At 42.7% G+C, this 21,407-nt stretch overlaps 1 protein-coding gene across 4 annotated transcripts in view; it reads left to right on the top strand.

Moving 5' to 3' along the window:
* The first annotated feature begins 1,043 nt into the window (after window positions 1-1,043).
* Window positions 1,044-21,407, top strand: part of arl10 (ADP-ribosylation factor-like 10) — a 37,769-nt gene continuing 17,405 nt past the window's right edge. For 3 of the 4 annotated variants that reach the window (XR_014922619.1, XR_014922618.1, XM_085471064.1), the window contains exons 1-3: window positions 1,144-1,356; window positions 11,215-11,398; window positions 19,844-20,019. Coding sequence is in view for 2 of the 4 variants with exons in the window: in XM_085471064.1 (XP_085327190.1) it covers window positions 1,219-1,356; window positions 11,215-11,398; window positions 19,844-20,019 (498 nt within the window). In the remaining 2 variants the exon portion in view is untranslated. Of the gene's footprint in view, window positions 1,357-11,214; window positions 11,399-19,843; window positions 20,020-21,407 lie in introns of all 4 variants that reach the window. The other variant, XM_085471065.1, reaches the window with a different exon arrangement.

Raw genomic sequence — 21,407 nt, forward strand, 5'->3', positions numbered from 1 at the left:
AATATCCACTAAATTGAAGTGAAGCATGAAATATATTTCTTTTTAATGTTATTGTAATTGGTTACAGCAACAGTAAAATCCACAGTGCACTTCACTGTGGGGTACATCACTGTGGGGAACATCACTGTGGTGCACATCACTGTGGGGCACATCACTGTGGGTTACATCACTGTGGTGCACATCACTGTGGGGAACATCACTGTGGGGTACATCACTGTGGGGAACATCACTGTGGTGCACATCACTGTGGGGCACATCACTGTGGGTTACATCACTGTGGTGCACATCACTGTGGGGAACATCACTGTGGGGTACATCACTGTGGGGAACATCACTGTGGTGCACATCACTGTGGGGCACATCACTGTGGGGCACATCACTGTGGGGTACATCACTGTGGGGAACATCACTGTGGGGCACATCACTGTGGGTTACATCACTGTGGTGCACATCACTGTGGGTTACATCACTGTGGGGCACATCACTGTGGGGTACACTTCCAGTATATATAAGCAAATACTAGCTGTCTACCTTTATATTGGTCTTGGAATTTAAAAAAGCTGATAAGTGAAAAAGTAATGAAGAATTAAAGAAAAACGTTTAATTTCTGTTATGAATGTTGGTGCTGCATAGTCTGGTTTGTACACCAGGGGGTGCTTTAGAACTTCTCTGTTTGCAACAGGTGCTTGGAACATTACAAACACAACAATCAGCTGATCCGAGCAGAATTTGTGTAAATAGTTATCTATGAATTGGTATTGGTATCAGTCGGGCTCTCGTACAAATATGCATATTCACAAAATTCAATAATTTTATATCATTATAACGCAATAATAAATAAATGTATCAACGTTAGTAGGCCAGGAACAAATAAAATCGTCATATAAATCATTAGATTATGACAGATTAAAAAAGAAAAAAGTACATTTTGTTCTTAATCAGGGATCAAAGCAGTCGCTGACCGTCAGTGTATTAGTTAAACGCGCTTGTACAGAGGAGAAGGGAAATTTCCGAGCAGCGCCTGAACGCAGCATTTTTTCTGCGTCTGGGAACAAAAACATCAGAGCGGCTCGGTCACATGTAGCGCGCACAGCCGCAGCACGAGCGCGGAGCCGCGAGGAACGAGGAAGTCAGTCGAGCCGTCGGCGTCCAGGAACAAGCAGCAGCGGTGTGTCCGGCTCCCGTTCCCGGCTCCCTCCGCCACCTCACCCGCCACCTATGGTTCTCCTCCGGCACATCTCCATCGCCCTGACCGCCGCCGTGGCTGCCCTCGGCTCCGCGCTCTTCATCGCGCTGAACTACTTCTACAAGAGGCGGTTATGGTCCCCGCAGGCGGAGTACTGCACCATCAAAGAGGTGGGAGGGCAGGTTATTCACTCAACACTCAGAGTTTGGTAATTTTAGACGTTTAATCGATTTAATTTAAATTAAATTTAAATTGAGCTGAACTGTTTAACTTGGTGAGGAGCGCGTTCAGGGACCTCTGACTGAGGCGAGGAGACGCTGCAGAGTCATTAGAGCTGCTGGAGATGTGCTGATGCTTGGTGGAGATGTGCCGGTGGCATTATGAGAAAACAGAAAGATGTGATGAAGAAGAAGAAAAGAAGGAGGTGGTGCTGATAATGAAGCCGTTACTGATAATTAATGATGATGATGATGATGATGATGAAGGTGGGAGAATGTAGTGAGCATGATTTGAAGACTTTGATGTATTGCACTTTATTTTATATTAACAGGACAGCATTGTGTAACGTGACAGCTCCAGAGGTGTATTGATCCCCCCCTGGTGGGTGGTTGAACTGTAGGTCAAAAGCCCCGCCCCCTCCACATTAGTAACCATGGACACCAGTGATATTTAAGACATGGGCGTCACCCACCCTTGACTGAAGGAAGCTGTTCTACTTCCTGTTAATCCCACTGTACAGAAATCGGGTGCAGTTATGACAGAGCTTCAGCAGGGGGCACTCGTGAGCTTCTCCTCATTAATTATAACGTTACGGTAGCTACAGCGATATTTTATCTGTGGTGTTTTAATGTATTAGTAAATGAGACAAACCATCCAAAGATGGTGTTTACGTCTTAAAGCGGGTGTCTATGGGACCTCAAGTGGCCATTTGAGGAACTGCAGGTTCGGAAACTTCCATGCTAGCTTAATTTTTTTAGATGTCAAATAGAAAAGCACGCTGAATTAATTTCTTCTCAGACACGTTTGTTTTCTGATCAGCTTTTTTAACGTCCTCATGACCGACGGCTTCTCCAGAAAGAAGCAAAGATTAAGCGATTACATTTGCTGATTGTGTTCTCAGTTTACAGAGTTCTGTTTTACTCAAATCAGAGAAAAAGGCCACCCCAGTGTCTTAAAGACAAAAGCCCCCTGAAGTACTCACAGCTTTTCGTGGGTAAATGACTGACTTAATAATTAAAACACTTGCAGATTGTTTCAGCTTTAATTGCTGCTGCTGAAAAGAGAAAAAAGTGGGAAATCATGTTCAAGGTGATGCTGAAGTAGCGAGCTTCCTTGTGGGAATATGATTGTTTATCTCAGCTTCCTGCAGAGAGACAGAAAAACAGAAATGAGGCGGGCAGCGAGCGGACGGTCTTAATGAATGAGTCTTCACAGCTGCAGCCTGAATCTCTTAATAAAATCTATTTGCATGTTTCTAATCTTGTTTCCTCGATTCAATCAGCAGCAGCCTGTAATGGGCTTAGCCTGGTTTATCTGGCTCAGCCCGTCTTCGGGGGATAGTGCCGGCGTCTGCCGGCGGCTCGCCACAGAGGAGATGTAAATGTTTCAGTCTGGGGATTCGTTCCAATCACGTCTCGGGAAAGCGGGGGGGGGGGGACTAACAGCGTGTTTTTGACCCAAGGAGTCGAAGCAGGTGGGAGGGCAGGACACGCTCATTTACAGAGCGACAAACACCCACAGGAGCACTTCGTTTTACTCTTTCTTTCGCTATTTTGTTAGGTAGACGATGGTTTCTGAGGCCTTTATCTTTATATTAATCCCACTTTTTCATATCGTCTGTGACTCCGCGGCCTCGTCTCTACAGGCACTTTCGTTGTTGTTAAATGTTGCTGTTGTTCCTCTGAGATTTGCTCTGTGTTGACATTATTAATCGTTTGTGCAGTTCTGCCACATTCGAGAGGTGTTCAGGTACCCGTGACTGCGATGGTCTCCAGACTCCACAGAAATGTCCAGCAGTGAAAATGTGACAAATTTATAAGAATCTAATCTGTTGTGCACGTACAAGACATGTGTTGTCCTTTTGTTGTTAGTTAGCACAACTTTAACTAAACCTAACCAGGGTTGTATTGCCTAAACCTAACCGAGTAGTTTCACAACACAAGCCTAACAGAATAAGTTTCTTTCCTTAAATGTAACATAATAGCAGTTTTCATTATAGGTTCACTACTTAAACATAATTAGTTTCATTATTTAAACCTAACCAACTAGTTTTACTACCTAAACCTAACAGAATTATTTTCTTTACCTTAATGTAACATAAGAGTAGTTTTAATTGTCTAAACTTAAACGTGTAGTTTTAATTAGTTACCTAAAACTATCCAGGGATTTATTGCCCAAACCTAAGTTTTCATTTGTAGTTTCCAAACCATACTGAGTAGTTTTATTCTCAAAGTAAAGCTCATAAGAACATGTCATTTTAGTGTGTAATGCGAGATTAAGGGTAAAAATAATAATACTTGTTGGCCTTGAACGTGAATAATGGGTCCAACAGCCTCCAATTGTGGACGGTATCACCCTTTAAACCAGGAAAACCTCAGTTATGGGAACACGGTCACAAGTATCTCAATGTGGTGCGATTCATGTTAGCGTGAGTTAATGCGTTAGGTTTAATCAGAATCAGAATCAGAATACTTTATTGATCCCTGGGGGAAATTATTTTTTGTTACAGTGCTCCATTATAAACCAACATTAAGACAAGACAGACAATATGCTAACTAAGAATAGTACAATAGTATTAGTATTTCATACATCGACAGGCGTGTGTGCTCACTCTCTGCTTTGTGTCAGGGTGCAGTGGTACGGGAGTTTCATCTAGTCTTAAAATATCGCAGCATCATAAGTAGGGCTGCCACAAACGATTATTTTGATAGTCGACTAGTCACCGATTATTTTTGCGATTAGTCGACTAATCAGATCATCATCCATTGGACGTAAAACTACAGCTTATTGCACCAGCAGCATCTGCTCTTATATAACTATCATTAGCTTACAGCTTTAAGTGTTTAAGGTATGTGCTAACTAAAAATAAAGACAAGATGATAGTTTATTAAATTTTAATGAAATTTGCAGATTGTTTCGGTGAAGTTTAATAAACTCCTTCTATCTAAAATATAACAGGACACCGGAGTAAATTCTGGAGCATCTCACACTTCTGATAATCAGCTGTCTGCTTGATGTTTATTCAGCTGTGTAAAAACTATAACTTTAATCTCAGCCAAACCGATTTACTCAGGAACAAATAAAATACTAAAAAAAAAGCCAAACAACAACATTTTTAATTTATCTAAGTGACTTATATATATTTAACCTGAGTAGCGAAAGACGGCGGTGGGTTTGAAAACAATTTGCCGGGAGTCCGGTGTTCTCACGGCGCTAGTGAGCCTTGCCCCCGGCTCGCTAACGAGCTAGTGGGTAACAGACGTCTCCGAAAACGTCGGCGCGCTTTTGAAAATATGCGGTGTCCTGATAAACTGAGCAGATATTTGAGGTTTGCACAGCTACATTCTCGCCTGAAAATATGTTAAACGTTTATTTTGTGACCCAGAAAGAATAATAAGAGTAATATTAAAACTAACTAGCTGCCGCCATTGTTGGAAGCTGAGCTGGGCTGCGCTATGAATTCTGGGACACAGCTGCTTCTTCTTCTTCTTCTTCTTCTTCTTCGGGGTTTAACGGTAGCTGGCATCCTTGTACATGCAGTGCTGCCATCTTCTGTTTCAGTCCGTTATTACACTCTTAAATCCTGCTACTTATTCCTGCGTCTCTCAGGATCTTACAAAGCTTCAAACGACGCGTCGACTATTAAATCAGTCGTCGACGATTTTGATAGTCGACGTAATCGTGACTAGTCGACAAATCGTGGCAGCACTAATCATAAGTCAGAGGTGTCAAATTCAGGTTCAGCGAGGGCCAAGCTGGGAAATGAGATCCTCACCGCGGCCCAGATAAAAGGTCTACAGGCACGATTTCACTGCAAATGTAACGTCTCAACGGCGTTTTCATACAGCTTGGTGAGGATGAAGCCCGCAGCCAGTCCACATCGAGTATTTTAGCCTGTGTGACATTTAGTCCAGGAATATAATATATTCTCACTGCAGTTCCAGAGGAGGGCTGCAGACAGTCAGCTCCCAGCAGTCTGTTTCACAGACCTTTATCCGACAGCCTCTGCTCGTTTGTGGCCTTTAATAAAACCAGAAATGTCCTGAGGTAAATGCAAAGTTTTCGATCTTGACTTTTGTCCTTGAACGTACTTCCACAGGTCTCACAGAGCCCGTGTCAGGAAGTGAGCCTGTACTATAAGATAAATACAAGTAAAGCTCGGCCTTACAGCTCCATCACTGAAACGGGGCTGATTACACATGTTGTGGCGTAGCTGCGTTCTTCTCTCTGAAACCTCCGTTCACCGCTGGTGACCCCACATCGTCGTTGCTGTGTAGCTTCAAACATCACCGTGAAGACTGTGTGGTTTGAGAACGGGAATTCTCTCACGGTAATGGGTATAAGCTCAGTGACGACGCAAGATGCTCCGCCTTCCTTCTCGGCTGAAATCATCTCTCTCCCAGTTTGTTGCTTTTTGGCTCGAAGATGCTGTGAATCGGGTCACAGGCTTTCACCATGAAGCTGCAGTTTTTTTAGGAAGTACATGTCAAAGAGGTTAAAACCAAAACCAGCTCTCACTGACTTTATTAACACGTCAGTCAGGAAGTACTCAGCGAATCACAGGCTGGCTCTCTAACCAAAACTTCTGGTTATCTTTGGACTCTCGACTTCTGGGCGTTGATAAAGCTGCTGTTGATCAGATAGTGTCCGCAGAGAGCCTTCCTGTCACTTCCTGTTATTCCAGGCGAAGCTCAGACTTGAGTTTGACTTCCATTTCCTGGGAAGGAGGAAGCATTTTTAACCCTCAGTCGATGCTTGATGGTACTCGATCGTGTCTTTTTGCCGCAAGTTGAAGCTTGTTATTCGTAGTCTGGCTGCAGTGAAATCACTGAAGTAGATGCGAGAGAGAGAGGAAGTCACATGTAATCACAGGAGAAGTCGTGGAACACGAGCGGCCGACGGCATGTGGCGTCGTTAGAGGATGATAGCTCCTTTTGCCTCCTCTCTGAGTAAACCGCAGCTGTACACTTGCTATTCAGAGCTGCAGGTGAGCTGGCTTTACCGCTCCCTCGGCTGGAAGCTGCTGCGTTGCTGAGCGTCTGCTTGGGTGGAGTGTCCTTGAGAGAGACGTTAAACCTCTGTCAGATCCAGCAGCGCTGATCTGCAGCCGAGCCGGGACTCTTTAACCTCCCCGCGGGGCAGCAAAGCAAAAGAAATCGATTCAGTATCACCAGTTTTTATGAGAAATGTCTAAGATAAGATAAGATAAGATAGAACTTTATTAATCCCTCGGGTGGGTTCCTCTGGGAAATTCGACTTCCAAAAAGCACAGCAACGACCGAAGTTACAGTTACAGAATTGTTATATATATATATATATATATATATATACACACACACACACACACACACACACACACATATATAAATACAGAGACAAATATAAATAAAATATACAAAGGGGATAAATAGAATAAATAGGAATAAAAAATAAAAATACAAGTGAATTGCACATTTCAAGTATTGAGTCTATTGCACTGTTGACTATTTACAAAAAGTATTGCACAAGGTATTGCACAGTGAGGTGAAGAGGCACTACAGCTTAGTTGTTCCCCCCTCCTTTGTCCTCCTGTTTCCCCTCCCTCTCCCCTCCAGAGAGGAGTTAAACAGTCTGATGGCGTGTGGGACAAAGGAGTTTTTAAGTCTGTTAGTTCTTGTCTTTGGGAGAAGCAACCTGTCACTGAACAGACTCTTCTGATTGTTTATGGCCGTGTGCAGAGGATGCCCAGCATTGTTCATAATGTCCATCAGTTTCTTTAATGTCCTTTTCTCTGCCACTGTCACTGTCTGAAGCAACAAGAAAAAGTTTAAAGAGAAAGTTACAGAGGGAACAGGAGACGATTGAATTGCTGGTTTCACTTAAAGTCATTTTAGATCATTTGAATACGCCTGCAGTCCAGGTAGGAGCCAATCAGACGATGGAGATGGATGCACGGCGCGCCCTGTTAGGAGCAGCGGTGGCTCTGCAGCCTCAGCAGCTACAGTGAGGCTTCTGCGCTGTCAGGGTTTGAGGTTGATCTCCCAGTGGGCCGACTCAGCCAGAAAAACACGGAGGCGAGCTTCAGAGCTTCAGAGCTGTCAGAGCGGCCTTGTTTATCTGCTGCTGCATTTATCCGGCAGCACCAGGCGGCGATTACAGCCAGAAAGACGTCAGAAGAAACGCAATCCATCATCAAAATATCCCAGACTCTTCATCTGGCCGGTTTCTGCAGTGCTTGCTGGGTAATTATGAGGTGGTTTCATCTGTTAGGGAATCAAATTAACTGATTCTGAAGGAGTAATTTTAGCGCTTGATGATCCATCAGCAAAGTGGTATTTTTAATAGGAAGCTGACACATCTGCACTCTAAAAGGGCTGATATGAATTGGTAATTAACCTCTACAGAGCTGCGGCTGCACATCAGCACACGGCATGAATAAAGACCAACCTTGTGTGACTTTTAAAAAGGAGATGACTGACGTGTGAGGGATCTCAGAGGGGCCGTGACGTCCCCGAGCCTCTCAGGCGCTTTCAGAGCGCGTCGACGTTTGAAGCCTTCTCTGAGACTCGCGTTTCTTTATTCCTGCACACGCAGAAGGCTCGCTGAGACAAATCTGCCCTGAAATAAAAGTAATAAAAGGATGCCTGCTCTTTCATTAAAGTATAATATCACGAGCGGTGCCCCTTGAGGTTTGCAGAAGCTGATTCATATTCCTGCACATTATGAGGAGTCTTCAGTGCCAAATTCCCAAAAGTCTAATGCATTCAGTTTGATTTGAAGAGGCGACCCGGTGTGAAAAAACACAAACATCAAGTTAAAATACCTGCTTCTAGCTGAAAGGCAGAAGAGTCGGGTATTCGGTTTGATCCAACCAGAGCTGTGCGAACATCCTTTCATTACTAGGTAATCTGCTTTTGCAGTTTGGCTTTGTCCTTTATTAGGTCCCTGCAGCCAAGGTGAGGTTCTTGAAATGTCCAGAATGGTGAATTTAAAAAATGTGACAATAAGACAAACACGTGTCTGGGCTGTGTCATATTACAGGTGGCCCTGAAAAACATGCTCACCAGCTATTTTTGGACTCTTGACTTTCAGTATCTCAGTGTCTGTTAATCAATTCTAAACTCAAAGACTCACTCCGAGCAGAGAGCCTTTTCTGCTGTACTGAAACTGGCAGCAATTTAGCGAATAGAGCTGAATTATTTCCACCTGTTTCTAGGAGGCAAAAAGCCGGCGTTGTTACCCATATGGAAAAGATATTTATAAATCTTATAAAGTTTTTATCTGTCTTGTGTGAAACTTGTATGAAAATCATACAAGAGTGAAAACACATATAAGATCCCTTGAAAAATTATATAATGAAACTTGTATGTTTTGTATACATACTAAAAAAAAATATGAAAGTAATGAGAAAGTGGCCACTTTCATGAGTAAATCATAGAAGTTTTTACTATTTCTTTTCCATATGGGTAGTTTAAACTTAAATTCTAGTGCGTGTGAAATAAGATGCAAACCAATTGACCCAAACAGTAAACAGATGTTAGAAGTTAAAGCTCGACAGAAACATCCTTCCTTGTTGAAAAGCAGCTCGTCGCGGTGTTTGAAGGTAGAGCCAGACCAGTTTATCCGTTCAGCTGTTTGTACGTATCTGCATTTGTAACGGCCGGTACATGATTACACTCTGTCGTAGGCTCGGACAGCTGGAATACTTATTATTGTTAAACTTCTTTAAGTCTGATTGAAGTCTGTTGCCTGGGACACATGCATCGCCTGTAGTAAATACAGGCGGACAGATGGACATCCTCACAGCACTCACTCACTGTCTGACGACAAAATTAACGTCACTGGGACCCAGTGTTGGTCAAGTTACTTGAAAAAAGTAATCAGTAACTAATTACTGATTACTTCCCCAAAAAAGTAATCCCGTTACTTTACTGATTACTTATTTTCAAAAGTAATTAATTACTTAGTTACTTAGTTACTTTTTAAAAACACGATTTACAACCTGAACAGGTGATAAAGTGATAGATCTTTCAGCCCAATTCTACTTTTTCTGCATAATCCATCATACAAAATGTAATCAAATGGAAAAGTCTCTTTTTAAAACTTGTTTTATTAGTTTTAATCTTTTAACTTTATGCATCGAGCAAACATTTAATTATCTGCAACATTCTCTGACTTGAAGAAATTAGTTTAACATTTAAACCTATTTTCTACACATTCCAGCACATAAAATAAAATATTTTTTGTGTTTACACTCAGTCTTTCAAATAGATGCAAGTAAAACACAGCAGAAAATAAATAAAGTCAAAGACTCAGCGGTCCTGTTGCTCTATTTTCACCTGTAAAGCAGGAGTGGGGCAGGCGGAGGTTTACCCTGGTGCAGGTGTGCCGCGGTCAGTGGAAGAATCCGTGAGTTTCTCTGTGAGTTTCCCATCACGTCGTAGCTACTCGGTGCTTGTTGGAAGTTTAGGGGTTTTTTCACTGTAAAAAGAAGTTTTCTTCCCACGCACAGCGGACACTAATGTTTTTGTCACTTTTTATGGAATCAAACTCAAAGTAAGGTCAGTACTTCCACGCTTTAAACGCTGCACGCTCATACTCTCTCCGCACTCGATATGTGATCCACTGTTGATCTGCACACAGCTGTTGTCAAGAACGTTGCACTCGCCTACGTCACTGTCATGAGACACTCTCGCAAAAAAAAAATCACGGTTTTAGTAACGCAGTAACGCAGCGTTCCTATGGGAAAGTAACGGTAATCTAATTACCGTTTTTGCAATAGTAATCCCTTACTTTACTCGTTACTTGAAAAAAGTAATACCCATCTCTGCTGGGACCTGAGCAGACTTGACCTGGCTTATAGGAGAGACCGGAGAAACACCCTTCAACCATGTTCTGAGTGTTGACTTTGCAGAGATTTTCCACTAGAACAACTGATGTTCACTCCTGGAGGTGATATTTTGTTGTAATGTTCTCCTTGATGAATTCTCCCAATTCTTTGAATCTTTGGGCTGAAGGAGGGACAATACTCGGTGTATAAATGCTCAATCAACAATCATTTATTTCCATACAATTCAACAGTCAGAGCATTACAACGTCCGGACGGGAGAGATGCCTGCAGAGGTTCGACAGCATGTCTCAAAATGGTGACGGGTTGCTCAGCTTTTTATAGTCTCTAGTGGCCCCCAGCTAGTCGTAAAAGCCAAAACATCACATTTTTTCTCTGTTACAGCGCCTAAGTTATGACCTCGGCAGTTGTTTCTCTGCTTTCTGTAAGGTGGGGGTGTGGAATGTGGTTTATCTATCTCCCCTGTCTTTAGACACAGAGTCTCCTGCTTACAACCTTCTCTTCATGATTCAACAATTAAGCATGTCAAAAAAACAGTGTCACACATTCCCAGCAGATCAAGGATACAGAGTGATGCACATTTATCTAATGAACTAATATGTGAATATGTTCTGTTAACTCAAAAGTATAATGAGAACTACACTACATACAGCTCACACACTCTATATTAAAGGGTATAATGTGATCTACAGCAGTATTCTAATTCAACTACTTTGATTACATATATAAGGTAACATATAATAACAGAATAATCTAATATCCTTGATGTGCGAAGCCCTCCAACCTGGCCCATCACTGTGCATATATTTCCTGTATTTTGATGAACTGCTTGTGGTTTGGTAAGCTCAAAGTGCAACACAAATATTCGAAACCAAAGGCTTCACCCTCACTCTGTGTTGAATAAGTGATGTGTTTAATCTTTGCCTCAACTCAACATTTCCATGCGTTTGCAAACATTAACAGCTCTGCGGTCTGCCTGCAGGAGGAAGAGGAGCGTGGGAAGCGCCAGGTCCTGGTACTCGGTCTGGACGGGGCCGGGAAGAGCAGCATGCTACAGGGTTTGACCCCCGGGGATTCAGGGGCTAAGAGAGGCCGGTGCCGGCCCACCCGCGGCTTCAACTTTATGAGTCTCAACGCCCCCGCCTGTCAGCTCGACTTCCTGGAGAGTAAGGCTCCTTTTATCCGTCCTAATCAAACACTGCTCTGTGTGGAGTCTAGCGAGCATTGATGTTTTATCAAACAGCATGAAATGGAGAAATGGAAAGAGCACAACTGTTCAGTTCAGTTGGCCATTTGTTTCATAAAACTGCCTCGAATCAAACAGCTCTGCAGACATGCCGGAGACGCACTGTGGAAAACCGGATTCATAAAATTAGCATGAAGCTGTGAGAGCTCAGACTTGGTGAATGAAATTTGCTGATTTTTTTTAAACATTAGCAAGTTATGGAGATGAGTGAGTGTGTGCTAATGTTAGCACATCTCTGCCACTTTAAAGTGTTTAGCTCGTTAGCTTGTTGACATTTGTTAAGCTAGACCCTTTACTACCCTTTACCACTGTTAGCGTCAGTTAGCACAGGATGATGCTAACACTAATTAAACATACAGATTAGCATCTTAGATTACAGTCACACAGGCCTAGAGACCAGTTGACAACCATGTGGTAACCACCAGTTGATTGAAATTATATTCACTGTCCAGTTGTGTGAAATCGACCCATAAAGCACAGGCCCAGAGACTGGTCATGCAGAGGGTGCTGCACCAAATTCCTCATTGTCATTGCTTTGGTTGCTAGCATGCTGGGTAATGTTGGATTCCCTACTCACAGTTGGCTTGATGAAGTACAAACAACCAAAGGCTTTTAGCTTGTTAACATTAGAATATTTCCAAGCTTGCAACAAGATGTTCTCAAAAAATAACAAGTGGTGTAAAAGAAATTTAAAACAGAAAAATATGTTCATACAGTTTTGTTTGGTCCAGAAAGTATGAAAACGTGAAGCTGGTAATGTCCATAATTGATCTGCTCTAGGTGCTGGGAAGTAACTCCATTGGCTTTATGTTTGAGTTGAACTTGAAGGGAGACTTGGTCCACAACTTCAGTTGTTTTTCTTCCCTGAAAGCTCACATCATCCATCACTGCCAACACAAAGGCAATCACAAGGCAATCTCTGGCAATGGCTCTTGTTATATTGTTATTTGTTCAGCGACTGAAACGTTCAGTATCAAGGTATCACGAAAGTTGACTGTGACAAAGAAGCCTGGAAAGTGTATTTCTGTTTAATTTCACACTATGGTGGTAAAGTGAGATTGCATTACGTTTGCTGGCAGGATCAATAAATCCATCACATTAGTGCTCCACAGCACTAATAATAACCTGAATGACTTCGCTTTGCATTCAGCCAACATGCGTGGTCAGCCGTGATTGGCCGATGTATTTAGAGGAATGTGTCACGCTCACTGATCTGAACACTGCTATCGGTGGGCGCCACTAATCTTTTTCTCATCCGCGAAAGTAAGAAGAGCTCACGCCGCCACCCACACAGCACAATACTTCAGCGGGTCTGTGCATTAAATGTCTCAAGTGTCTTTGTGTCGGTGACGTTGACTCAGAGGCATGCTGACAGGTGAGACGCAGTACGATGCACGGATCTCTTTATGGAGTCCTCGGGGGAATTATAAATAAAAGAACTAACACCAGATCAGATGGAGAAGTAGTTTTAGGCTTTGAGCTGATGATGAGATTTGGTTTTGTGTAAAAGGGAAGTGAAACTGTCAGTGGTGAGGCCCTAAATCCTCAGCTTTTTCCTTCAGCATGGCATGTCCACTTTACAAGCTATGATAAACAAATTGTGTTGCCATGTGCTGGAATTTAATCACTTAAAAAATAGTGTCCGATCAGAGGTAACAAAGGCAAAGAAGCAAAGGAACGAAGAAACGGAGAAGACGAGGCAGGCGGAAAATATGAGAGAGCAGATGAAGAAATGAAGTAAAAGCACAGGAAATGAGATTATCCAAAACAAACAGGGATGATAAAGGCAAGAAGAAGACAGAGGAAGGCGAAGGCATGGAAACTCTGGGGAGACTGAAAGAAGAATAAAATCAAAACAAACATCACAAAAACCCGAGACCGCGATACAGATACAGCGGTCTGTGATACACGTATAACAGATATAACTCTAACTCTACAGAAATCCTTCAACCAGTCTGATGTCAAAAAAAGAGACAAAGCTGCATGACCTTTAATGGCACCAGAAAATATCCAAGATTTTTTCTTATTCTCATATAAAAACAGGTTTTAAAAGTTCGGTCTTCGTAAGCCGGGGTTCCACTGTATTGATAAAAATCACAGAGTAACACTGATATGAAACTATTAGGATACACTGCCTATGACATCAGTCATTGACACGACACTGTTACAGCAGTCAAACGGATCCAGGCTTATCCCAACCAAAAGCCCTGGATGACCCGGGAGGTCAGGCAGCTGCTGAAGGAGAGGAACATTGCGTTCAGGTCTGGCAACAGGGATTACTACACCACAGCCCGATCCAACCTGAAGAGAGGCATCAGAGAGGCAAAGGGGGACTATAGGAGGAGGATCGAGGACCATTTGAAGAGTAATACCAGCCGGCAGGTGTGGCAAGGCATCCAGCACCTAACCAACTATAAGATCAATCTCGGAGCTGCGGACGGTGACCTGGAGCTGGCAGAGGAGCTGAATATCTTCTTTGCCCGCTTTGAGACCAGGGTACCGGAGGTATTGGAGCCACAGCAGCAACACGCCACCCATAGCAGCACCACCCTCACCCTGGAAGAGCACGAGGTGAGGCGCATGCTGCAGGCTGTTAACCCGAGGAAGGCGGCGGGTCCTGATGGTGTGCCAGGTCGAATATTGAGGGATTGTGCAGGACAGCTGGCTGGGATCTTCACCAGGATTTTCAACAAATCCCTCGCACAGGCGACTGTCCCACTCTGCCTGAAGTCCTCCACCATAGTCCCCTTGCCTAAGAAGCCCCACATCACCGGCTGAATGACTACAGACCGGTGGCACTCACCCCAGTGGTAATGAAATGCTTTGAGAAGCTGGTCCGCAGACACATCGCAGCAGCCCTGCCCCGCAGCCTGGATCCACACCAGTTTGCCTACAGAGCAAACCGATCCACGGAAGACGCTGTAGCCACAGCACTCCATGCTGCATTAACTCACCTGGAAGAGCATGGTAGCTATGTGCGGATGCTCTTCGTGGATTACTGCTCAGCTTTTAACACCATCCTTCCACACAAACTGGTGGCCAAGCTACAAGACCTGGGGCTTCCATACAGCACCTGCATGTGGATCAATAGCTTCCTCTCGGGCCGTAGACAGAGAGTCAGAGTTGGCCATCACACATCCTCAGCCCTGAGTCTCAGCACTGGCTCACCCCAGGGCTGTGTGCTCAGTCCACTGCTCTACTCTCTCTACACACACGACTGCACTCCTCGCCACCACAGCAACATCTTTGTGAAATTTGCAGATGACACCACAGTGGTGGGGCTCATTTCCAAGGGAGACGAGTCTACGTACAGAGACGAGGTGGAGCAGCTGACGTCATGGTGTAAGGCCAATAACCTCCTCCTCAACACTTCAAAAACCAAAGAACTCATAATAGACTTCAGAAGGAAAAAGGCAGAGATCCAACCACTATTCATAAATGGGGACTGTGTAGAAAGGGTGGCAAGCTTCCGCTTCCTGGGAGTCAATATAGAGGAGAACCTTTCCTGGAGTGTGAACACCTCCGAGCTGCTGAAAAAGGCCCAACAGAGACTGTACTTCCTGAGAATTCTCAGGAGGAATAACATCACACAGAAACTGCTGGTGTCCTTCTACAGAGCCACCATTGAGAGTGTTCTAACTTACTGCATATGCATCTGGTACACTAGCTGCACAGGGGCTCAGAGGAAAGCACTCCAAGGGATCATTAACACCGCCCAAAAGATCACTGGCTGCCCTCTCCCCACACTGGAAGTTCTACACAACGCCCACTGTTTTAAAAAGGCCCAAAACATCATAAAAGACACCTCACATCCTGGCCACTCCCTGTTCGAACTGTTGCCCTCAGGCAGACGGTCATAACGTAGTCGTCATACCGACGGGGACTTTCAGCACCTGTATGGTTTGATGAAAATATTGATGGGTTTTTGTAATGGTACAAAGAGTTTAACGAGCATCACCGCACTGTCAGTATGGTTTTTTTATTCTTAGCTTTGAGCAGCTGTTTGTGAGTCAACATTTGTCCGACAATGTCATTAGAAATGCTAAAAAACCAACTTACCAACTAAATGTGTCAGAGGTCCAGTTAAATTGAATTAGTTCATGACTGGTGGCCGTTAGGACTGTGTTATTAATTTTATTCCAATTGCAATTACAACCTTACCTTCTATTAATTAAAAAAAATAGATAATTAGGGTAATCCTCTTTTGTAATAGCTAATTTTTCCTCTGCACACATCCCTGTTCTTTACTTTTGCTGCCAGATGAATTCCCAAACTAGCCATGGCATGCTCAGTTCATTTCATATATATTTATTTACTAGGTTAAATAATAGTTAAAGTTTTTGGAAATCCATTTAATAAACTCACTATTTTTCTAATGTCTGTGAGTCATTATGTAGATTTTTGACATGAACGAGGAGCCGCAGTGACAGTCAAGGTGAATGTTTGATGGTATTCATGTTCAGACAGTAAATCGGTGCTCTGCTAATTTAAATCAAGCCTAGGTCCACTAATTAGTGTTTATTTTAAAATTTACGCTACCACAGTCTACTTACTGTCCCGTGGACGTGGTGCACGCCTGTGAGAGTGAAGACAGCGGTGCAACAACGGGTCAAAATCTGGATTCAAGTCAAAGTTTTGAGTTGAACTTTGGCTGCGTTAGCAGGCATGAAACATGCCCACGTGCATCTGTGAGGCTTTAAAGAGGCAAACTTTAAAGACCTTTTGGAGAATAACAGGTTAAAAGGTTCTGTACTTAAACACCAAGTTTTGAACTGAGATATCATGTGACAAGGTATCAACACGACGAATCTGGGTGGGACAGTCGAACTTTGGCTGTAAAATCAGGTGTAAATTCCTCGTCGGCGCTGCTGCACAGAGGCCTGCAGCTGAAGCAGTTAGGTGGGTACAGACACACGCCCACATCATTCACACCCATGTGACTCAGTGTTGACTGCGCGCACACGTGTGGGAGGGTGTTTAATAAGGTGGCCTGTAGAGCAGCAGGACCAGCATCCCTTTGAGATCGCCGTGACAATAAAACACAAGCTGCTCACGCCGCCGAGCGCCGGGTCCGGCCTCCATACTGCATCGGGTAAACAGGTATTTATTGCTGCCACATCACATCAGCTTATAGTACAGCACTCCCCAGTTTCCTAGCAACATTTCCCATTAGGTCCAGCACTAATGAATTCTTGCTACTCTCTTGGATTCAGAGGCAGTTAGGACCTAAAGTCTTACTCGCCGCTGTGAGCAGTGATTCGTTTGGCCGTCGAGCACCGCTGGTTCCTGCAGCCGGAGGTCACTTCTGCTGCAGACTTTCCAAACCACTGAAGCTGGAAACTGATTTTCTAGCAAATGTGACCTGTGACTGTGTTTGGTACAAGCAGTGTTGGTACTGAAATGCTGTAGATGGCTGTTTTTATTCTTCTTACTTTGTACTTTACCTTATGAAGGGTTTTTATATTACAATTGGTCTCATTGCTCCAGGTTTAAATCACGCTGCAACAAATACAAGAATCTTGTACATCAGTAGATTTAAAAATGAGATGTGTCCCCGATTACTCTTATTACTCAGTTCCACTCAAAACAATGGAAATAAAAACAAATCAATACTGAGTTGTTTCCTCTGTGATCCCAGAAAGCAGGAAAACCAAATAAAAGGAAAACTTCATGCTCAGGTCGATGGATTACACAACGTAGCTGAGTATTCTGGTTGATTTATAGGTCTTATGGAAACAAATGGAAATCAATGACTGCCTGGGGAGTGCAGAAAAACAGCATTTTCTTACAAATGTAAAACAGATCTACAACTCTTAAGTTTTCTCATTGATTTACTGATGATATGTAAATTAATGGAAGTGAATGGCTGCTTATAACGGTTTAAAAATACAACCAAAGTCTAAAAGTGCACAGGATGCATTTAAGCATAGGAACATGTGAAATACATGTGAATGTGCGTTCATATGTAAAATCTATTAATCTATTAATCTATTAATAATCTATTAAAGCAACCCCTAAATTGTTATTTATGAGTGAAAAAACTAACTGAATTCAGGATTTTATATTCAAGTTAGAGCCAGCAAATTATTCAAGCATAACATTCAACCACTAAAACAAAGTTTTCTGTTCAGGAAAGTAAAAAACTGTAATTTACATCTTGACCACAAAATAATGATGTCCTTAATTTTTTCTGCTGTTTTGTAAAACAGCAAATTTGAAAATTCTATAATTTTATTTCAGGATAAAGAATATTCAGATTAGAGAGTTTTCCCATACTGGTGTATTAACCGTTACTGTACTTTAAAATGACCAACACTGGTAATTAGCTGTGGGATTAAATCACATGGATGGAGTCCAGTGAGGTCTAAACGTTTCAGAGCACAGCTAAATGTTTTCCAAAGCACTGGACATTTGGAGCTACATTTCTAGGCAACGTTTGATGTTTGTTCATTTCTATAGTTTAGTATCAATTTACGTTTATTGATTTAGATAATAATAATGGATTGCATTGATATAGCGCTTTTCGAGAACCTCAAAGCGCTTTACAATTCATTCACACACTGGTGGAGGCAGCTACAGGTGTAGCCACAGCTGCCCTGGGGCAGACTGACAGAAGCGAGGCTGCCATATCGCACCACCGGCCCCTCTGGCCAACACCAGTAGGCGGTAGGTGAAGTGTCTCGCCCAAGGACACAACGGCCGAGACTGTCCGAGCCGGGGCTCGAACCGGCAACCTTTCGATTACAAGACGAACTGCCAACTCTTGAGCCACGATCGCCCCCAGATTGTACAGAAGTTAATGGAAGTCAGTGGTGGCCTAGTAAGAGTATTTTCACACCTGCACCTTTTAGGCCGTCCAAGTCAAACTCTGGTTCAGCCCAGTTTGGAGGACTCGATCTGGTTTGTTTATGAAGAGAATGTGATCCAACCTCAAACCGACCAAACTACCAGTTGTAAGATAGAAGTTAGAGCTGAAAGCCTTTGGGCTTGACTTGCAGTTCACTCTGTGTGCAAGGAAATCAAAGTGTGAGGAAAAGCTAAAGTTTATAGACTCATCAACTGAATCTGGTCAACGTAACTGAACTACAAGTGTTAAAATGGCCCAAAACTCCAAATTACGCCATTAAAAATGTTACACTTTGATGTTGCTCTATAACCAACCACTGACTTCCATTATTTACTGTGTAAAAATGTGAATGGATTAAACAGCCTAATCAAAATGAATCCTCACATTCCTCAATGTTTAAATCATGATGACTGAGCTGCTGCTGTTTCATGCAGCCAAACTAATCCAAGAAGCCTGCACACATTATAAATGAGATGTGTCCTCAATTATTTATAGTGTCTCTGGAAAAGAACACAAGGAAAGGAAAACAAATAAGAAAAAGTTTCAAGAAGGGGACAAAATATAAAGTTAAACCAAAACCACATCAATACTAATGTATTTCCCCCAAAACTAAGAATAAACTGAGCCTCTGGGCTGCAGGAAAACAAGAAAAACTGAATAAATTCCATGAAATAAAACCCAATTCAGACCCATTAAATGAAGAGAAATCGCTGCTGCACTGTCATATTTTACTCTGAGCCTCTTTAACATATCATGTCTGGAGGCAACAAGATGGAAAAAATGAATCAGACTAATTTGCCCAGGAGCGAACTGTGGATATAAATAATGCCTGAGTGCCGTCTCAGCCTGTTTCATCCCTCGGTGAAAATCAGATTGCATTCAGTCCGGTGCAGATGTGAAATTAATCTGTGGCCAATTTGTTTAAAGTGGGGATGCCAACAGCGCATCTAATTCTGCGTATCGATCTGTCCTTTTATTTAACCGAAAGCCTTCCTCCAGTGAAATGGCCTTGAGCATGGCGGTCAGTCGGGGTGTGTGGGGATACTGTGTTTCTTTGGCTGACAATTGTTTTGTCGTTGTTGTTGTTTTTTGGTTTTTTTGTATGAATCAATGGACAAACAGCCTCCTTTTCTCTGAACGCAGTGTTATGTGTGCTGGTACACACTTAAAAATAAACCCTTTTTATTTTGGGCAAACAGATCCCCTCTAGGGAGCGACAGTAAAACAATGTCTCGTCCTTGTTTGTTAATTATGAGAACTCCTGCTGAGGAGAATCGTGTATCGCTTCAGGAGCTGAATCCTCCACAGATACTGAAGCCTGCAGGCCGGGTGTTGCTCAACAACAACCAGTTTTTATTATGTGTTGTCCAGTAATTTCTAAAGACTAGCCAAGCTTGAAGATCACGTAGAGAAGTCCAAGTCCTGCCAACCGTCTGGTAGATGACTCGCGCACCTCAGGTGGAAAATGAGATCGCCGACGCAGTCAAAAATGTCTGCGGTGTGTTTTCTGTGCTGCAGTTGGTGGTGGTGAGGATCTGCGGCGCTACTGGTCAGATTACCTGAGACGGACTCACGTTCTGGTGTACGTGGTGGACTCGTCTGACAGAAGCCGCCTCCCTTTGGCTAAAGCTGAACTGCACCGCCTCCTGAGGGTGGAGCCCCAGCTGCCTGTGGTCGTCCTGGGAAACAAGCAGGTAAACCATAAAACAGACGTCTTTTTATGTTTTTATCATTTTAAGCAACCGTTGATTTCCATTAATGCTGTGTTGAATAAAAGATAGTAACTTATAAAGTTTTAGGGGACATGAAAATTATGGTTTCAGACATTAAACCTCAAGTTTCAAACTATATTATGTCCTTAAAAACTAAAGCAAAGACCAGTATTTAATTCAGTTTTAATTACACAGCGCCAAATCACAACAACATTCACCTCAAAGCGCTTTATTGTAAGGTAGACCCTACAGTAATGCATAAAGAGAAGAATCCAACAATCATGTGACCCCCTATGAGCAGCACTTTGGCGACAGTGGGAAGGAAAAACTCCCTTTTAACAGGAAGAAACCTCCAGCAGAACCAGGCTCGGGGAGGGGCGGGGCCATCTGGCCGGTTGGGGAGAGAGAAGGAAAACAGGATGCTGTGGAAGAGAGACAGAGATGATCTAATTTTTTTATGGATTATATGGAAATTAATGGAAATCAATAGCAACCCAGAAGAACAAAAAAATAATCAATCAAAAATCTGTGTAGCAGACATTTATAACCAGGATGGTGCTCAAGTTATTTGACAAACTTGTTATATACAGAATATGATGCCTTTTATTTCTTTTCTTTTTTATATGTAGACACATTTTTCACATAAGTATACAAAATGTAATTCAGTTTTCTAAGTCATTTATGGATTATATGGAAATGTATAGAGATCAATGTAAAAATACCCCAGAAGGCTACGTGCACACAGACACCAGTATTCTAGAAAACTCAGCTTTTTCTATGCCTTTACACCTTTCGTCCACATGTAAACGGCGGTTTGGGTCACTGAAAACTGATATTTTTAAAAACTCTGTTTTTGCGTCTACGTGTGGAAGAGGAAAAGACTTAGTCATGCAACGTCAAAGGTGTGCGCCGTTTTTGACGTCACGCTGCGCGCCACGTTATTGTTTATGTCAGATGAATTTCTACAATGCCGAAAAGAGACAAAATACTGTTGCTGTTACAAACGCAGGTACAACCAAATCCTGACGCCAACGTCATCATCGGTTTTGAATAAATTTAATCTTTTTAAAATGTAATTAATGTATGCTGTGTGCATTTTGTCCATTCCTAAGTTGTGAGTCTACACCAGTCACATTTCAGAGCGCTGCGACTTGTGATTATGAATCACTCAGACTAATGTAAAATTTTCCGTTTCTTTCTTTATCGAATAAACTTTGACCAAGAGAGCCAGTGAGGCAAAATCCAAAATACTGTCTTTAGTTATGAACATTTGAAATGATGAAGGCATTAGAAAAGTAACACAAAATTAGATGCCTTTCCAGGAAAACTTAAGGTTTGGTGAGGGCACAAAACTCTGTTTACGCGTTCCC

Source organism: Copadichromis virginalis, linkage group LG10, assembly GCF_057382275.1.
Source record: "Copadichromis virginalis isolate Kocher_CV1m ecotype Utaka linkage group LG10, C_Virginalis_male_GT1.1, whole genome shotgun sequence".
Taxonomy (NCBI): domain Eukaryota; kingdom Metazoa; phylum Chordata; class Actinopteri; order Cichliformes; family Cichlidae; genus Copadichromis; species Copadichromis virginalis.